Below are 19,259 nucleotides of genomic sequence, written 5' to 3'. Positions count from 1 at the left end.
TGGTACTAGTGCATGTTTTAAGAACAATAAGTTCATTACTTACTTCTTGCTTTTTTAGCCGTTTTTGTCAAATAACTATCGTACACACTTGCATTGTACGAATCAAACTCTACTGTTTCGTAAGTGCAGTTGGCCCTGGTCAGGTACTCTTGAATGCCTTCCGTGAGAAAGACGTAGTACCCACGTGTGAGGCTAAGCAGGCCAATGTGGCACCAGTCAAATTTGAGTAAAGTTGTAACGACGGCTTGCGCCTCCTTCGAGTAAGGCGATACGGTGCGAGCGAAGGTGTCGTACACCGATTTATCTGACAGCTTTGACGACGACGCAAGGTACGAGATCATCGGCACATTCCACTGCGATGCCAACAAGCCCGCTGCCTCAGCCGCTGTTGAGCATGCCGGCCCGATGAGTCCTACAACCCGGTCCCCTTGGACGGACGTCACCACTCGATCGAGCGATACCCTGTTGTTGCAGGCGCTATTGTAATGTGTGAAGCGCAGCGTGTCGTTGGGCAGGATGTCGGTGTCATCATTTATTCTGTCGACGGCGACGTTGACGGCGGCTCCGATTCGCAGCGCACTGAACTGGAAAAAGTGTACAGAGCTTATCAGAAAGCCAACGGTGAAATTTTCAGCCCTGCAGGAGCTTTGGAAGTTAAGAACGGAGAGTGCGAGGGCGACTTGCAAAGCACGCCTTTCCCAAGTCATTCTTCTTCCCATACTATGACACGACCATCCGCGATACAGACAAGTCCCTCACCTTTTTTTGTGAAACCTAAAAGGAAGTCAAAAATTACGAACACATTGATTTACAGGAAGGTTTGTTGAACTTAGAGAGCCCACTGATTCATGTAAATAAACTTAGTGTTTGCATATCATAGCAAAAAAATCTGCTCCAAATTAGAATTTGTCAGGTGACGATATTGCATTGATTTGATAATCATAATGGCGAAGACTTTTTGCCATAACGACTTTTTGCCATAACCTAGTAATCTACCTATTCTGGAAGTATAGGAAGGCTTTCCAAACGATCGTCGGTAACGCCGTTTACAATGATGCTATGCATTGTCTTATGTGGACAGTAATCAAGCAAGACACGTGACAGTCCATTGGCGATAAAATGCCAACAAGCCCGCTTGTTTGTAAACGTACGTGCGGAACGACCAACGAAGTTGAATAAAATGCGACATAGAGTACAATTTCACCAAGTGAAAACAAAAGTCTTATGGTAAGATATCCATCTATCTATCGCTTTTCTTTTATAATAAGTACTCAGGTTGGATGTAACTATAGCTGTTTAAGCCCCTTCAATGCGTTCATGATAATTCGTCTGTAGATGAAAATTCCGACTCACATCGAGCTTTTCTATGTTGAAAGCTAATCTGACTTACTGAAACACATCAACCTTCATATTTTGACTAATTTGACCTTTGCTGTCCAATTTTCCTCGTAGATATTCAACATCTTCAAATAGGAATATGCATTTTTTTTTCATAGAATCAAGCGGAGAAAGAGATAAAAAATATGCATTAAGGTGGACCCTGATAGCAGAACAACTTTTTAAACTCTGACGGTTTCCATTAGGAAACATCCGACACAGCCCTCGGGTTCTACCTAGCTACGTCTGTTTGCTGCCGAAAAATTATCAGCCCGCCTCCATTTAGTCGTGCATGGCCGTCTTGTAGAAAACAGCTTTAATGAGACGTTCTGTTAAAGGATTCAAATTTTCTTGCGTAAAATATTACTGATTTTTATCGTATGTGATCTCGATATGTATGTATGTATGTATGTATGTATGTATGTATGTATGTATGTATGTATGTATGTATGTATGTATGTATGTATGTATGTATGTATGTATGTATGTATGTATGTATGTATGTATGTATGTATGTATGTATGTATGTATGTATGTATGTATGTATGTATGTATGTATGTATGTATGTATGTATGTATGTATGTATGTATGTATGTATGTATGTATTCAAGGCGCGCATTTGTTATTTCAGGCAATTAAGAAAGTCTTTGCACAAGGAATCTACAACATATACCAAATATCAAAATATATTGCAAAAAAGCGGATCAAATTGCACGGATGGTGAGAACATGGCAACACTAATCAATGAAAATAATGCTGGAAAAACATGATTGCATAGAAAATATGTTATGATGTGTACACAACTTGCAGGATTTGACATTGGCAAGCATTTGTATTCCATAAAACGCACCTACCTTGCGGTTTGACAAGAGGTACACGTTGAATGTCGCAAAGCCGTGCACTCTCGACGCAAACTCCACTTAAACTGACGAGACTAAAACTTCCATCCAGTATTTCAGGTAGATGCAATGTTGGGAGAATAATCTGGCGGTGCCATAGCAACTGATCTACGTCACACGTGACATTTCGACTCTTCCTCGCGTCTTGTGTCTGGTAGAATATTTTCCTTGTGTAAGAGGGAGGCTTTTTATCCAAGGCGCCTCTCATTGCAAAGGGAAACACACTGACTTAACTTGGTTTGGGGGCGCATAACAATGTACTGCAGGGGTATAACTACATAAAGCTTAAGAGTGAAACCGAATTGGTCCATACCTTCGATATACTACACACTCTTTAGTATCTGATATTGTGTCGATATGTGTGCGGAAGAACAGTTCATCTGTAACGTCTTCGTACGCTGGAGAGACGGAGAGGGAATCGAGTTGCTTTTGTCGAAAAGTCAGAATAACGCCATACTGTTGCTGAATCACACAAAACCACACTTTGATTCCCATGAGCGCATTAAACATGTTGTGATGAGTGGAAGCCTATCATGTCGAGACACTTCGATAGTTGGCCGCGATACTTCGAGAGAATGTATCATTTTGTGCATTCGTCTTTTGACATTTTGTCATTGCGCAAAGAACACTTACACCTTGTTACACTACAAGTTACACAGTCAGACTAAAGGGCATCAGCCAGCGAAAGATACCACGATCACCCAGTCATTGAATTGGGGTTCCTTCCTATGATATAAATGTACTTCACTACCATATGGTGATTAGAAAATCAAACGTGTACAAGTAATTTGATTTTGGAATTTCAACCAAAAGTGTCATTTCACTGTAACAGTTATACATAATTGTCTATGATGAAAACTATGAACATTTTTCCATACAAAGCTGGTAATGTCTGTGCATTTAAGTATCTTTGAAAACTTCACTAGCATATAGTGATTGAGAGGGCAATTGTGTACAAGAAATTTTATATAGTGATCACAAGATCACCAGTCATTGAAATACAGCTGTTTCATTGGATAGCCTCAGAAAACTGGTTTTTGAAAGATTTGTTTTCTGCCCTGCTCAGAGTAATTAATCGGTATGATTTGCATTGAGTGAAAAGTTGGAGGCCTCCTTATGGTACTCTGGAATTTTCAAGGACCCCCTTTAACACCCATGGTTTTTTTCGTGCCCCCTCCCATTTTCTCTTCCGCCTCTCTCCCGTTAACTTAACGCTTATTTCCTGAGTCACGATGGTTGTGAACATATGTAAATAGTGGATATTAATATATGGATATATGGATATTAATATCTTATTTTCAATGGAGATTATGCATGAACCTCGCATTGAGGAAGATATTATATACACACACACATATATATTATATATATAAATATATATAAATAAATAAATAAATAAATATATAATATATATTATATATATATATATTATATATATATATATATATATATATTTTTATACACACACACAAAAACACACACACAGGAAAAACAATGCTTATAAAGAAAAATACGTGGGGCCTTTGTGTCTAGAACAATAGAACTTTTAGAATATTTTATAAAGATGAAAAAATTACTTATCGACGCAAAAAACTATAAGATCATTTTTTATAACTACGCAACAATCTGCTGAAGGCAAAATCTGTTTAAGTGTCATCAATACACAAAAAAAACACACACATACACAAACAAACAAACAAACAAGCAAACAAACAAACAAACAACAAACAAACAAACAAACAAACAAACACAAAAATGCAATTCATGAGAAGCACGATATAAAAAGTACAATAAACATACACACTGGGGCCTTACGTTATGATAGCGAAACACTGATCGCTATCGACGCACCATTTATTGGGCACGTTCTCCGTTATCAACATTGTAATTAGTTTGGTGGTATGTTTTTCTCGACCAAGACGATGAATCCAAAATGTTGATACACACGGAAGCCTCGGACTAACCGCGGAGCCAAATTGCAAACAAAATAAAAATCAGGCTAATAATGTGACGACAAAACGGGGTAAACGGAAGCGTATGTGATTGCATTATAGTTCGTCTGCGAGGGCGAGTTTCTCCCTTGCTTTACTCGTGATTTATCTTGTTATGGGTATAGTCACGAGTAATAAATCCGCCCTACATCACAGATCAGGAAGGGAAGACGATACATAGCATCAAAACTAGTACACTTTGTCGTTTTCCTCTGAGGGTACAGCTTAATTTCTTGCGAAAGAAGTTAAGTATGATGCGCACTGATGAGCCATCAAGACGTCATTTCGTAGAAATACCTTTAAGGAGGTTTCCCATTATTTTACCCACGTCACAACTTTAGGAAGGCATTGATATTGAGTCCGTAGCAGAGATATTCTTACTTAAAATTTTCATAAAATTTATTTAGTGAATGCCTTCCCTGTTATTTCCAGCGACCTTCAGTTATATTGAGAGAACGTTTGATTCACGGAAACCGCTTGCTTTTCACGAGCAAGAAGTGAAAATTGGTGCGAATTTCGCCGTGAGCGGTGGGCCGATCTGCAGTGTTATTGGAAAATCACAAATATCAAGGGTTTTGGAATATCAAGTATAGCCTCAGCAATTTTTTCCGAATAAGAAAAATCGGTTGAAGAAATACTCCTAATCAATGTAAAAAGTTCCGGAGCACTCGTCTGATGTAATTTCTCTGTTCTGGAACAACACATTATCGCAAATTGTCTAGTCATACGCAGGGAACCAGCAAAAATAATTACCGGGGATGGCTTGTAAAATATTTCAGTAACGCCCTGGCATTTGCGATGCGATGATGGCCTTCGTTGTTGCAAAGAAATTGGTATGAAGTTTTTTGTCTTATTGTCATCTGAACAACTATAAAACTATGCTGGTGTAGGAAATCTAATTTTAGGCTCAAGGGCAAGTGTATGGCCTTTCCAAACAATGAATTTTCTGCGAGAAACTAGTAACCTCGTTATGGTAGATATTTTATGATAAGCTACATACCAGTGAATGCTGTGATTTGTATTCTATAACCATTGATTATGTACGTAAAGATCTTGTTAGAGTAAATTTGAATAACCTCTAAAATCGTATTTATCTTTCTTTGTACCAATACTGCAAGCGTTTCTGGTCGAAAGTTGGACCAACTATTGATCTGCCCCATAGAGGATGAGTTTGTTGTTGACTCTTTAAGGTTTTAGACAGGGATCAATCACCAGCCGAGAAATTGACGCGTCACAGAAAATGATGCAGGACCACAAACCAATAAGTCCGTGGGCTAGAGGGGGTCTACGTGCACCCCCCCCCCCCACAGGATAACAAACCTGTATTTTTCAGAACCTTGGGATCCCTAGAATACGAAATGGAATTTTAACAGAAAAAATATAGGGACGCAATAGCTGTTATGGTCATGTTTTGAAGGGTACCGCAAAATCACGATTTTCCAAGCCAAATGCATTTTCGTCAAATCTGTCTTCTTGTAAGTCATGTGCTGAGCTCATTTTTTAACATAACCTCACATGTTTGGTATCATTAGAAAGGGAATTTATTCTTCTTTAAATGAGATATTGCACTATGCAATATCTTCTACAGTTTTTGTCAAATATAACCAAAACTTACCCCTTACCCCAAAATTTAACATTACAAATTACAGAAAATCTCAAATTCTACCAATTTTTAGCTAGGCATAATAAAAAATGCGATGATTTGTCTGAAATCTGTTTTATTTGACACAGGGACATGTCAGAAATATGAAATAGACTTTTAACAAAAAAATATTGGGAATCTACAGCTGTAATAGTCATATTTTGAAGGGTACCGCAAAATCATAGTGTTGCAGATTTGCATGCCTTTTTGTTAAACCTGTCTTTCTATAAGTTATCTACTGAGCTTGTTTTTGAATATTACCTGGCTTGTTAGGTATCATTAGAAAGATAATTTACTAATCTTTAGAATGACATATTGTAACATGCAATATCTTCTATAGTTTTCATGATATATAACCATAACTTACCCCATACCCCAAAGTTTACATTGAAAATTTCAGTCATAGCTAAAACCAAATTCTACCATTTTTTTAGCTTGACACAAAAAATCTGGCCGTTTTTGCTATTAAATCTATTCTATTTGATACAGGAACATGTCAGAAATATGAAATAGACTTTTAACAGAAAAAATATTGAGAATCTACATCTGTAACAGTCATATTTTGAAGGGTACCGCAAAATCATAGTGTAGCAGATTTGCATGCATTTTTGTTAAAACTGTCTTCTTATAAGTTATCTGCTGAGCTTGTTTTTGAATATAACCTAGCTTGTTAGGTATCATTAGAAAGATAATTTACTAATCGTTAGAATGACATATTGTAACATGCAATATCTTCTATAGTTTTCATGATATATAACCATAACTTACCCCATACCCCAAAGTTTACATTGAAAATTTCAGTCATAGCTAAAACCAAATTCTACCATTTTTTTAGCTTGACACAAAACATCTGGCCATTTTTGCTATTAAATCTATTCTATTTGTTACAGGGACATGTCAGAAATATGAAATAGACTTTTAACAGAAAAAATATTGAGAATCTACATCTGTAACAGTCATATTTTGAAGGGTACCGCAAAATCATAGTGTAGCAGATTTGCATGCATTTTTGTTAAAACTGTCTTCTTATAAGTTATCTGCTGAGCTTGTTTTTGAATATAACCTGGCTTGTTAGGTATCATTAGAAAGATAATTCACTAATCGTTAGAATGACATATTGTAACATGCAATATCTTCTATACTTTTCATGATATATAACCATAACTTACCCCATACCCCAAAGTTTACATTGAAAATTTCAGTCATAGCTAAAACCAAATTCTACCATTTTTTTAGCTTGACACAAAAAATCTGGCCATTTTTGCTATTAAATCTATTCTATTTGTTACAGGTACATGTCAGAAATATGAAATAGACTTTTAACAGAAAAAATATTGAGAATCTACATCTGTAACAGTCATATTTGAAGGGTACCGCAAAATCATAGTGTAGCAGATTTGCATGCATTTTTGTTAAACCTGTCTTCTTATAAGTTATCTGCTGAGCTTGTTTTTGAATATAACCTGGCTTGTTAGGTATCATTAGAAAGATAATTTACTAATCTTTAGAATGCTATATTGTAACATGCAATATATTTCATTAGTTTTTATGATATATAACCAAAATTTACCCCATACCCCAAAGTTTACATTGAAAATGTCAGTCATAGCTAAAATCAAATTCTACCATTTTCTTTACCTAAACATATAAATTCTGACATTTATTTGTATGAAATCTATTTCATTCGGTAATGGGTCATGTAAAAATATGAAATAGACTTTTAACAGAAAAAAGATTGGAATTCTGTAGTTGTAACAGTCAAATTTTGAAGGGTACCGCAAAATCTCAGTATTCCTGACTTGCGTGCATTTTTGTTGAATCTATCGTCTTTTAAGTCAACTGCTGAGCTTGTTTTGAATATAACGTGGTTGTTAGGCATCATTAGTAAGATTATTTACTAATGTTTAAAAAGACATATTGTAACATGCAATATCTTGTACAGATTTTTATTAAATATGACCAAAACTTACCCCATACCCCAAAATTTACATCGAAAACTACTGTCATAGCTAATGTCAAATTCAAGCAATTTTTTTACGCAGACATAAAAATTAGGCAATTTTTTGTATGAAATCTGTTTTATTTTGTACTTTGCCATATCAGAAATATGAAATGAACTTTTAACAGAAAAAATATTGGGATTCTATAGCTGTAACAGCTGTATTTTGAAGGGTACAGCAAATCTCAGTATTCCTGATTCGCATGTGTTTTGTTAAATCTGTCATCTTATATGTCGTCTAATGAGCTTGTTATTGATTATAGCCGGGATTGTATAGTATCATTGAAAATGTAATTAAATAGTCTTTACAATGAAATATTGTAACAGGCAATATCTTGTATAGTTTTTATGGAATATGACCAAAACATACCCCATACCCCAAGGTTTATATTGAAAGTATTGTCATAGATAACGTGATCAAATTCCGTGAATTTTTAGCTAGACATGATAAAAATAGCTCTTTTTCGGTATTAAACCTGTAGTATATTGTACTGGGTCATGTCAGAAATATGAAATAGACTTTTAACAGAAAAAATATTTGGACTGTATTGTTGTAACAGCCATATTTTGAAGGGAAATGCAAAATCGCAGTACCGCAAACTGGCACCTTTTTTGTTAAATTCTTCTTCTTGTAAGTCATCTGCTGAACTTATTTTGTGACACAACCTGGCTTGTGAGGTATCATAAGTAGGGAAATTTATTCTTCTTTAAGATGACATATTGTAATATACAATGTCATTCATAGTTTTCCTGGAATATGGTCAAACTTTACCCCATACCCAAAAAGTTCAAATCGCAAATTACAGCTTATCTTAAATTCTACCATTTTTGCTGCACATAATACAAAAGGCAATTCTGTTTAAAATCTGATTTATTTGTTACAAAAGTATGTCACAAGTATAAAATTAACATTTAACGGGAAGATGATACAATTTAGTAACCATTTGGATCATTTTGGAGGGGGAACCCTCATATTGCAAATGTATGTGTTTCGGCAAATTTGCCCTGATACCTGGGTACCCTTCCAAATATGATCCAAAAGGCTACAAAATCATATTATGTTCCTGTTAAAAGTTAATTTCATATTTTTAACATACTTTTTTAACAAAAACACATATTTCATAGATTGCATACAAGCATTGCCTTTGGTATATAAAGTTAATAAATTGTAAAAAATGGTAGAGTTTCAGATTTGCAGTAATTTGCTGTGTAAACCTTGGGGTATGGGGTAAGCTTTGGTCCTATTTCATGAAACCTAAACAAGACATTGCATATTACAATATGTCATTTTAAAAACTAGTAAATTACCTTTCTATTGATACCTACCAAGCCAGGTTATGTCAACAATCAAGCTCAGCAGATGACTTTTAAGAAGACAGATTTAACAAAAAAGCAAGCGAGTTGGCAATACTGTGATTTTGCGAGACCCTTCAAAATATGACTGTTACAGTTGTAGAGTCCCAATATATTTTCTGTTAAAAGTCTATTTCATATTTCTGACATTCCCCCATATCAAATAAAAAGATTTCATATAAAGCATTGCCTTATTTGTTATGTCTAGCTAGAAAATTGGTAGAATTTGACGATAGCTACGAAAGTAATTTTCGATATAAACTTTGTGGTATGGGGTAAGTTTTCGTCATATGCCATGACAACTATATAAGATATGGCATATAACAATATGTCATTTTAAAACGTAGTAAATTACCTTTTCAATGGTACCAAATAAACATGGTTATGTGATAAAATAAGCGCAGCAGATGACCTACAATGGGACAAAGTTAACAAAACACATATGAGTCTGCACTGCTGTGATTTTGCAGTACTCCACAGAATATGCCTGTTAAAGCCATAGAATCCCAATATTCTTTCTGTTTAAAGTCTATTTCATATTTCTTACATGTTCCTGTACCAAATAAAATAGATTTAATAGCAAAAAACGGCCAGATTTTATATGTCTAGGTAAAAAAATGGTAGAATTTGGTTTTAGCTATGACTGAAATTTTCAATGTAAACTTTGGGGTATGGGGTAAATTTTGGTTATATATCATGAAAAGTATAGAAGATATTGCATGTTACAATATGTCATTCTAAAGATTAGTAAATTATCTTTCTAATGATACCTAACAAGCCAGGTTATATTCAAAAACAAGCTCAGCAGATAACTTATAAGAAGACAGTTTTAACAAAAATGCATGCAAATCTGCTACACTATGATTTTGCGGTACCCTTCAAAATATGACTGATACAGATGTAGATTCTCAATATTTTTCTGTTAAAGTCTATTTCATATTTCTGACATGTACCTGTAACAAATAGAATAGATTTAATAGCAAAAATGGCCAGATGTTTTGTGTCAAGCTAAAAAAATGGTAGAATTTGGTTTTAGCTATGACTGAAATTTTCAATGTAAACTTTGGGGTATGGGGTAAGTTATGGTTATATATCATGAAAACTATAGAAGATATTGCATGTTACAATATGTCATTCTAAAGATTAGTAAATTATCTTTCTAATGATACCTAACAAGCCAGGTAATATTCAAAAACAAGCTCAGCAGATAACTTATAGAAAGACAGGTTTAACAAAAAGGCATGCAAATCTGCAACACTATGATTTTGCGGTACCCTTCAAAATATGACTGTTACAGCTGTAGATTCGCAATATTTTTTCTGTTAAAAGTCTATTTCATATTTCTGACATGTCCCTGTATCAAATAAAACAGATTTCAGACAAATCATTGCATTTTTTATTATGCCTAGCTAAAAAATTGGTAGAATTTGAGATTTTCTGTAATTTGTAATGTTAAATTTTGGGGTAAGGGGTAAGTTTTGGTTATATTTGACAAAAACTGTAGAAGATATTGCATAGTGCAATATGTCATCTTAAAGAAGAATAAATTCCCTTTCTAATGATACCAAACATGTGAGGTTATGTTAAAAAATGAGCTCAGCACATGACTTACAAGAAGACAGATTTGACGAAAATGCATTTGGCTTGGAAAATCGTGATTTTGCGGTACCCTTCAAAACATGATCATAACAGCTATTGCGTCCCTATATTTTTTCTGTTAAAATTCCATTTCGTATTCTAGGGATCCAAAGGGTCCTGAAAAATACAGGTTTGTTATCCTGTGGGGGGGGGGGGTGCACGTAGACCCCCTCTAGCCCACGGACTAAATATCGCAGTACACTCTTTGCAATATGTATGTATCTAAGAATCTTTGATCACCCAAGTTTTGACCGCAAACACTGAAGCGTTCGTACAGGGGAAGATAAAACGATTTGGGGTTATTCAAATTGTCTGTCACGTGAGCCATATACAAACAATGCTTACTGAACACAAATCAACGCATTTGCCGATATCTAGGCTTTCAGAAAAGATTTACTTTAAGGTATTATGATCCTCGAAAGTGAAAGAAAAACTTTTGCTCAAGCTTTCCTTAAGGAATCTTTCAACCATTCTATTTCAAAATCAAGGATAAAAATCAGTGTTCACCATGCAAATTTTGTTACCAGAGATACAAAGTACCCAAGATTCACCGATATTTAAAGTTCAAAATGTCCACCATCCGTGTGTTAATGTTATGGAGAAAAATAAAATTTTGTACATAAAGATTTGAGAGTCCGAATATCTGTCCCCGAGGCGCGTTCTACCTTGATGGGGACATGTTACGAGGACAGTTTTTCCAGCACGGTATTCATTGTCTGGAAATGCCCAATACTCATCCTGTGAACCTTTAACCAATCAAATCTCTTGATTTATTCAGCTGAGTAATTTGCATAAACTCTTCCGTCTTCACACTACGTCACCAAATTTCAACACTGAAAACGCAGTAGTCAAAATCACTAACGACACCCCATCTTTCAAAACACTGATCAACTATCAACAGAATAGATATATTAACAAACAAAACCGATGTTGTTATGTTTACCGATACAAACTTGAAATAGTTGGTTTCTTTATGTCTCAATCTCCTTGCAAGAGTTTTCGGACTTATTTTAAACTCATGTAAAAATGATCACTGTTTTGTAGAAGGCAGTTCGAGAAAGGCGAAAGATAAGTCGGACAAGGCTGACGTCATTCACTGCCTCTCATGTTGAATGCCAATCGGAGATGTTCGTCGAAACAAGAACCCCGTACATTTGTTGAAATTCGTCATCGGCCACACGCTGTGAACGCACGGTGCCATGATCTATCAATCATACACTTTTCTACCTTTCGGAAGAAATATTCTCATCTCAAGATAATTACCTTACTGCCTTTACTCTCCTTTCTATACAGTCCCGATGGATGCTTTTCCTCTTTTCGACACATTTACGGGATTCATGCTACGCCTTGGTGTCACAAAGACTACGGAACAATAGACGATTTTCCGCTGATTGCGAGATCTCGCGAGACTTTAATACATGCCCGTAGAAACAGGATTCCAGCTTAGTAATACAGGTCAAACTTTGTATAGAACTAGTAAAAGTGCAGAACTGAGCAAAGATTGTAACTTCATATATTTAATGCAGTGTTTAACGTAATTAGCGACTTGTCCTGTTTTACGCAGTTTGTCCTGTGTTGCGAGAACACGTCCACTGCGAACCACATATTCTCGCGATATCTCGGAATGTCTCGCGCGGTCGGAAACATGGTCTATTGCGTCGCTGTTGACGACTTTGAGGTCATGGGAATATTCTGTTCGGTTGCCTGGAGCGCTTGGATCAGGTATCTGTCATTGATACAAGTCATTGATCGATGTACAACTTGCAGTCAACAGGCCCAATGTCCAATGCCGGGCGTCTCAGAGAAAGGGTTTTCAGGCTGAACCCCACAGAGGATAGTTTCAGCAGTCTGAGGAGAACTCTATTATCCTGGAAAAAATTAGGGTCCGGCAAATTATAGCCAAATCATAATTACTGTAACACATAAGTAGAAAACGTATAAATGTTAGATACACAACTACAAGACGGGATAAAAATAACTAATGGTTGGGAGGTTCATAATCTCAATGTCAAACTAAGGCACTGTTCATCGGCTAATTTTTGTAGTTCCCACACACTATAGGCGGGGAACACGTTACTAGTCACGGTCCAGATGTATAATACAAGGTATAGGCCGTTGGGCGGCGGCGAAATAAATACGAAGCGAAGTTTGAAAAGAAGCTGGTTTAAAATGCCCATGGCAAACTTTTTTTGCGTTTTTTTTTTTACAGTTACTCACATTTAACCAGAATTATTATCCAGTCGTATATGATCCAGACCTGGCAATATACCGATGCATAATGTAAAATTATTATGTTATAGTAGTTTACACGAACTGTGCTGAAACTTCAACCTATGAAGTCTTGAGCAAAAGGAGAACCCTTTGTCAAATATGACGGGTAAATTCTACCAGAAATCATCCATCAATTACAGAATCCAGATTAATAAGGCATGCTGACATCTTAGATTTTGTAAATCTTACCTACATTTCAAGTACTCTTAGCGAAGAAAAAATATAACCCTGTTTAGATTTGTGGAAATAGGAACACATTCTCTGCTGAGAACATGAATTATCCGAGTCACCGGGGTAAAAAAAAATTTAAAGCAAGTTGTAAGCCTCTTTTTTAAAAAAATGAATTGACTAGACAGGTTATAACTAGAATAATCACATCAATTGGTCAAAGGGTAAGACGTGACAATATTGTCCCCATATTATATCTTGATTTAATAATTTATCCTCAATTTCGACAAAATGACACGGGGATTTTTAAAGGCATTAAACAAGTCTGAAATGAAAGTGTGAAACGAGCTTGTACTTTCGTAAACTTTCAACTGTTACCTTTTATATTCGAGAGCTTGAAGGTAAGTCTGACTGTCGTCTCCACGTACATTTTCATCACATTAACGGCAAACTACCTCTGATCTACTGGAAATTTGTTCAAAATGGCCGCCAATCTCTGCAATAATTCCAGGGGAGGGAACTGTTTGAAAGTTCGGCCCTGTACTCAGTTCGGCCCTGTACCTCAACTACGAAAGCTATTGTGGTGCTCCCGTACTAGCAACGACAACAATATGACTGAAATGCCGACACGAACAAATTGCTGTTCTTCCATTTTATTTGTAAATAACAACATAGAAATAAACAACAAAAATAAGTTTACTGAGTCCTTGTGGCATGAGGTCTAAACTTTAAAATCGACCGGGAAATACATCAGCGTGCGAAACTGTCAGCTAGAAAATCTACGGAAAAGTAATTTCACATAATGCCATCGGACGATTTTCCGCCAACAACGACAGAGATGAAACGGTTTTAGCGTATATGCATGTACCTTGCAGCGAACAGGGCTTGTACAGTGAGATTCCGCACGAATCTTGGTATTTTGTCCTATTAAGTATGCAGAGTAAGCCGTGGATTAAGCGTGTGTTCAGATGCGAGCCTTTCAATTAGTAATGTCAAGCTGACATTGTTTCAAAGCCTTCCGCAGTGCTCGCTGTGGGGAATTTTGCGAGACGGTCACACTATCAAGACATTCTGCCTGCGCAAAGCACTATCCGTATATGATGCAGCCTATATTAGCTTCTCAAGTGTATCTGGTCCATCTACTTTACATACATTTGCTAGTCACTCAGCGTAGGTTGTTGCTTGAGTTTAAAATTTGCTAACTTTGCACAACAATTAACTTTAGCTTTTGCTCAGGAAATAGAAACATCGATAAGAAGCATTTTGATGAATAAATACTGAAAAGTATTGGATTAGGGGCAGATATGTCAGAGGTCGACCGAATGAGACCAGATGGTTTTCAGCTGCTTCAATTATACTTATTTTCCCCTTGTAAAGTTGTAAAATGTGAAGTTTCGCCATTCCTTTAGAATCAGGAGCCCGGAGAGAGGCTGGTAGCGGTCACTGTTATCTTGGAGAATCGGTAGAATTCTACTATTATTTACAATGCTCCCCCGCAAAATCACGCGATGTCTGTTGACGTCAAAAGTTTGAATACCATTAAAACGAATTAAGTAAATGCATTAAACCTTGGGGTCACTCATCGTCTCGATCCGCTGAACGATTTGCGTCTTTTTGGTAAAAGCGCAATCTAAACGCAAAACGTGTGCGTTGTTTCCCTCATACCTGTTACAAATTTGACTTTAAAATCGATAAGAACCTCCTGTGGCAACATTGTGGAATCCAATCAAGCATGGTGAAAGAATAAGGCAGAGCACGATGGAAATTACGCCATGATAAAGCATGTTTCTCTGAGACTGCGAGTGAAAAAAACCCGTACTCAAGTAAGTTAATGCATGGGTGTTTGTACCCATCAAGCCAAAAGTAAGAAAATGATCAATTATCTTTAAAAACCACCAGATTTGATTGATATTTGGCCTAATTATTGAAATTGATAAATTCTTTTAAAAAATGTCTGCCTAAATCTTGACAAGTTGAGTCACGTGACCAAATCTGATATTTTACCGCCAAAATTTACGTCTTTATTAATTTTAATATTCCAACCGTAACCCGTTTAATTTTCTTGATTTTCTTTGCACTTTGGATTCAACATCTATCATATTCTTTTAAAAATACATGGCACTCATGAAACTTTATCTATACTTCTTTCTGACATTCAAAACATTCAACAAAAATATTGTATTTGTTGTTTTTTGTGAAGAAATGTTATTCAAAATTCAATAATTTTGCATCTGCCAGTAGTTGTAACACAAGTTCCATCGCACTTTACATTAATTGGTAATAATATTTTAAATATTTTGATGTTTAACGGTTGGAATGTTCAATTATTGCAATATACAATTTTGGCGGGAAAATAACAGATTTCGGTCACGTGACCTGACTTGGGTAATATATTATGATAAATTTCAACTTAATCAAATGTGAAACATATTTTTGGCAATTTCCAAATTTTTTGACCAGGTCTGATTAAAAGTATTTTCAAACGATTTTACATGTAAGTAAGCCTATGCCCATGCATTAACATACCTGAGTATGCATGCATTATTAGAACGTTTGAATGTAAAAGTATTATAGATTTGAGCATTGACATTTAAAATCCGAAGCAAAGTCACAGCCATCGAAACTCGGACTCCACCGACAATATCCTTACCATGGTAAGTGATAATATGTTCTCTGTTGAATATCTCTATACTCTCTCTCAATTAAACTAAGAATAATATACTGTGTCGCATCCTTTCTTCCAGTACATTGTAGACAGCGGAGATGGTTTAGACGCAAAGTTTAGGTCGATAGTATACATCTCGGTGTAGAAGATGAGCGTTTCTTGCGTTCCTTGTATGCTGAGACAGTGTGCTGACGCAAAGTTTGGAATCGATTTGTTCTGAGGCCTAATGCATTGTATAATTGCGCCAAGGAAGTATGTGTAACGAATGCCGATAAGTTGTTTCCTTCCAGCAATCCTTTTCGCTGGATACAAACCCGACGATTTTGTCGCGTACTGTGCTATAAATATTGCATCAGGAGCAGACCGTCTACCGAAGAGTAGACGGATTTGTGAACTTCCCGAGGGCCATTGATGTTATTTTTGTACACGATGCAGACAGTCATTAGATTGTATTGATGGGACGCGCATGACAAAAATCCCACATCTCGTTTGGCAAAGATGAAGTATCGTATCTCACAGGAATTGGTGATGTTCTACTTCACCCGTGCCGAATGCGTACCAACGAAGACGTATCAACGAAGACGTATTATTAATAGATGTAGAAGTCCATTAGTTGGTACTTAGATCTTCTTTCTGTGACTTCGAATTTGATCTTTACGAGTCACCAAAAGTTTGTGTATTCTATACGTTTTAGGTATTTTTGTCTTCCGAATAGTACCGGTACTTGAACATGTGATAAACGCAATTCCGTTTTCCCAACTTTCAATGACATGCAAACGAAAGTATTATGGGAACCACGTATCACCATCATCGGTTTTACGTGATGTCAGTCCCATTGGTGATACTCCAAAGTTGACAATGAAACCATTTACCTATCCATTCTTGCGCAATTCCGACCGTTTGTCGCATGATACATTGTGAAGTACACAATTTTCTCCATCCATATTACTGTGAGAGAAAAAATTTTGTAGTTATCTGTTAAGTTCAAGACAACGAATTTCGGCATGGGCATTGACCTTCAAAGGTTAAAGCAAAAAAACTGGTTTCCACGGCAAACTTTTTAGAAATTGGGATATGTAGGTCAGCTACTCTTATTTTGTCACCTTCAGAGGATCCCCGATCGAAGCTTATCGAATATTGTTAAATTTGATTCACTCTTCACAGCTTATTGAAAGTTAAAGACTTTACTTTCACGCGGCAAAGTAATTTTACAGTTTGCAGGTTCCACAGCAAATTATTTTTCTTTTTCTCATGTCATTCGCGATGCAACATTTCCGCATCCCGGCCAGTATTGTACAGTGCATTCAACGTAAAAGTTTGTGATTACCGTCCTCATTCACGTCGACGAGGGCCTTCATGCAAAACGCCTGCATTTGCCAAACGCCCGCCTTATTAATCTTTTTTACTGCACAATTTAGAACTGAAGACACGAGCCCACTCGGCTACCTGTAATTTCCTGCTGTTCCGCGAACTACTTGTCAAGGTCGACTTGTCACTATGATGCCAGGTGCTCCCATCATCAGCGAAGCCTACAATCCCATTCCAAGGGCTAAATTCGAATCATCCATTGTCTATCTCATTATCTATGAAAGAAAGTTGCTTGGAATTAAGAGGTGAAAAGGGGGAATCTATCCGCCATAAAATAGGTCTCAAAGACGCTTTTATTTTATCGTAGGCTATGGCCTACATTGCAAATGACCCCAGAATGCAGATAGGTTTCAGCTATGATGCAGCAAGGAGAGCCACAGAAGACTACGTTGAATAGAACAGTATAAAAATACCGCAATTATACGGTGTCGCTCAAATTTGATCAGAATTGGTATATACCAGTATGGGTTACCAATGATCAACAATAAATGTTGTTTCTATCTGTTCAGTGGAGGAAAATTCTACGTTGATGTTATGGCAATGATTTCTGCACAGTACAACCAGAAAAACAACAAGAAATATTTAAACCAGAAAAACAAGAATGACAAAAGTAATTAAGGTCTAACTTTAGGTACTGGAGGTCAACTTTAGCAACATGCATAGCAGAAACAAGCCCTCTTAGTTAGTATAAACGGTCTTCCCCCATCTACTGTCTATGGTTGCAGCTGGTCTGTTAATATGTAACAGTTCATAAACAATGACAGGAAATGAGTCAAGATCAGTGGAGTTTGCCTGTTTCTCACTGGCTTGCCTCCTGCACATTTGCAGGATTTCACTTTTTCTTACCTCATTTGCACATTTTTGACACTGATGTGTTCATTTGAACAAATTCACATCTCAACCCCTACATCTACCTGTACACCAAATACTGAGATGGTAGCTTTGGCGGTATGGGAGCCTTTGTGTGTGACGGACATACATCCGCACATACCCACAAATATACAGACATACAGACATGCAAATCAGATGCAAATGAACTGATTCAGCTTATACGATAACCTCACATTGGTACACCAAATGTGAGCTAAAAACTAGAACATGCCAAGAAGAGAAATAAATAATTTATATATATATATACATATATACATATATACACTATATACATATATATATAATATATATATATATATATATATATATATATATAATATATATATATATATATATATATATATATATATATATATATATATATATATATGTATGTATGTATCACTACCTTGTCCTTTTACTTAGATAGTTTCATATGGAATTTGCTTTGACATGTCTGCACAACCGCTCCAGATACCAAGAAAGTCAAAACAGAATGGCCACCCATGGGTTGCTATGTTTGATCATACCGAAACCCAAGATGACATGCATACATGCACATACTACATTGAGTATTAGGCTGTGGATGTGAAAAATTCATAGCAAAAGGGCCACAATGGATTGTATGGCCACATATTGGCATACAGTATGGTGCTCATTACAATAAATTACCCAGAACTCTCTGTGATTTGTATCGTTGAAGGTTACTTTTCTGATAGCTTTTTCAGTTCTGCATATAAACAATAATGTAAAGCATCAGAAAAGTTGTTAAATAATATCTAGTAAAAGTATGTTTCGTTATTTCAGTGAAAGTTTCAAAATAACCATTAAACAATAATACAAGTCACATTCTTTAGGTACTACAAATGCCATACTTTTGGGCAGCAAGTTATGACGAACTGAAGGGGCCATTCTCTGAGAAAATTTAGCATGCAAATTTCCTTTGTCATTTCTATTTGAAAAAAATCAATATCATGTTATTTCATAAAACAGGTGCGACTAGTCTCCCTACTTTCA

At 36.1% G+C, this 19,259-nt stretch overlaps 1 protein-coding gene across 1 annotated transcript in view; it reads right to left on the bottom strand.

Annotated features, from left to right (window-relative positions):
- The window catches only part of LOC139131508 (atrial natriuretic peptide receptor 1-like), a 45,860-nt gene extending 44,288 nt beyond the window's left edge, over window positions 1–1,572 (bottom strand). Inside the window, exon 1 of the mRNA XM_070697595.1 lies at window positions 44–1,572. Within this exon, the coding sequence (XP_070553696.1) occupies window positions 44–719 (676 nt within the window). The 5' untranslated portion in view covers window positions 720–1,572. The remainder of the gene's footprint in view (window positions 1–43) is intronic.
- Between the last annotated feature and the right edge of the window lie 17,687 nt (window positions 1,573–19,259).

The sequence above is a fragment of the Ptychodera flava genome, chromosome 4 (genome assembly GCF_041260155.1).
Source record: "Ptychodera flava strain L36383 chromosome 4, AS_Pfla_20210202, whole genome shotgun sequence".
In the NCBI taxonomy this organism is placed as follows: domain Eukaryota; kingdom Metazoa; phylum Hemichordata; class Enteropneusta; family Ptychoderidae; genus Ptychodera; species Ptychodera flava.
The sequence above is the reverse complement of the archived record's forward strand: the minus strand, read 5'-3'. Positions and strand labels throughout refer to the sequence as shown.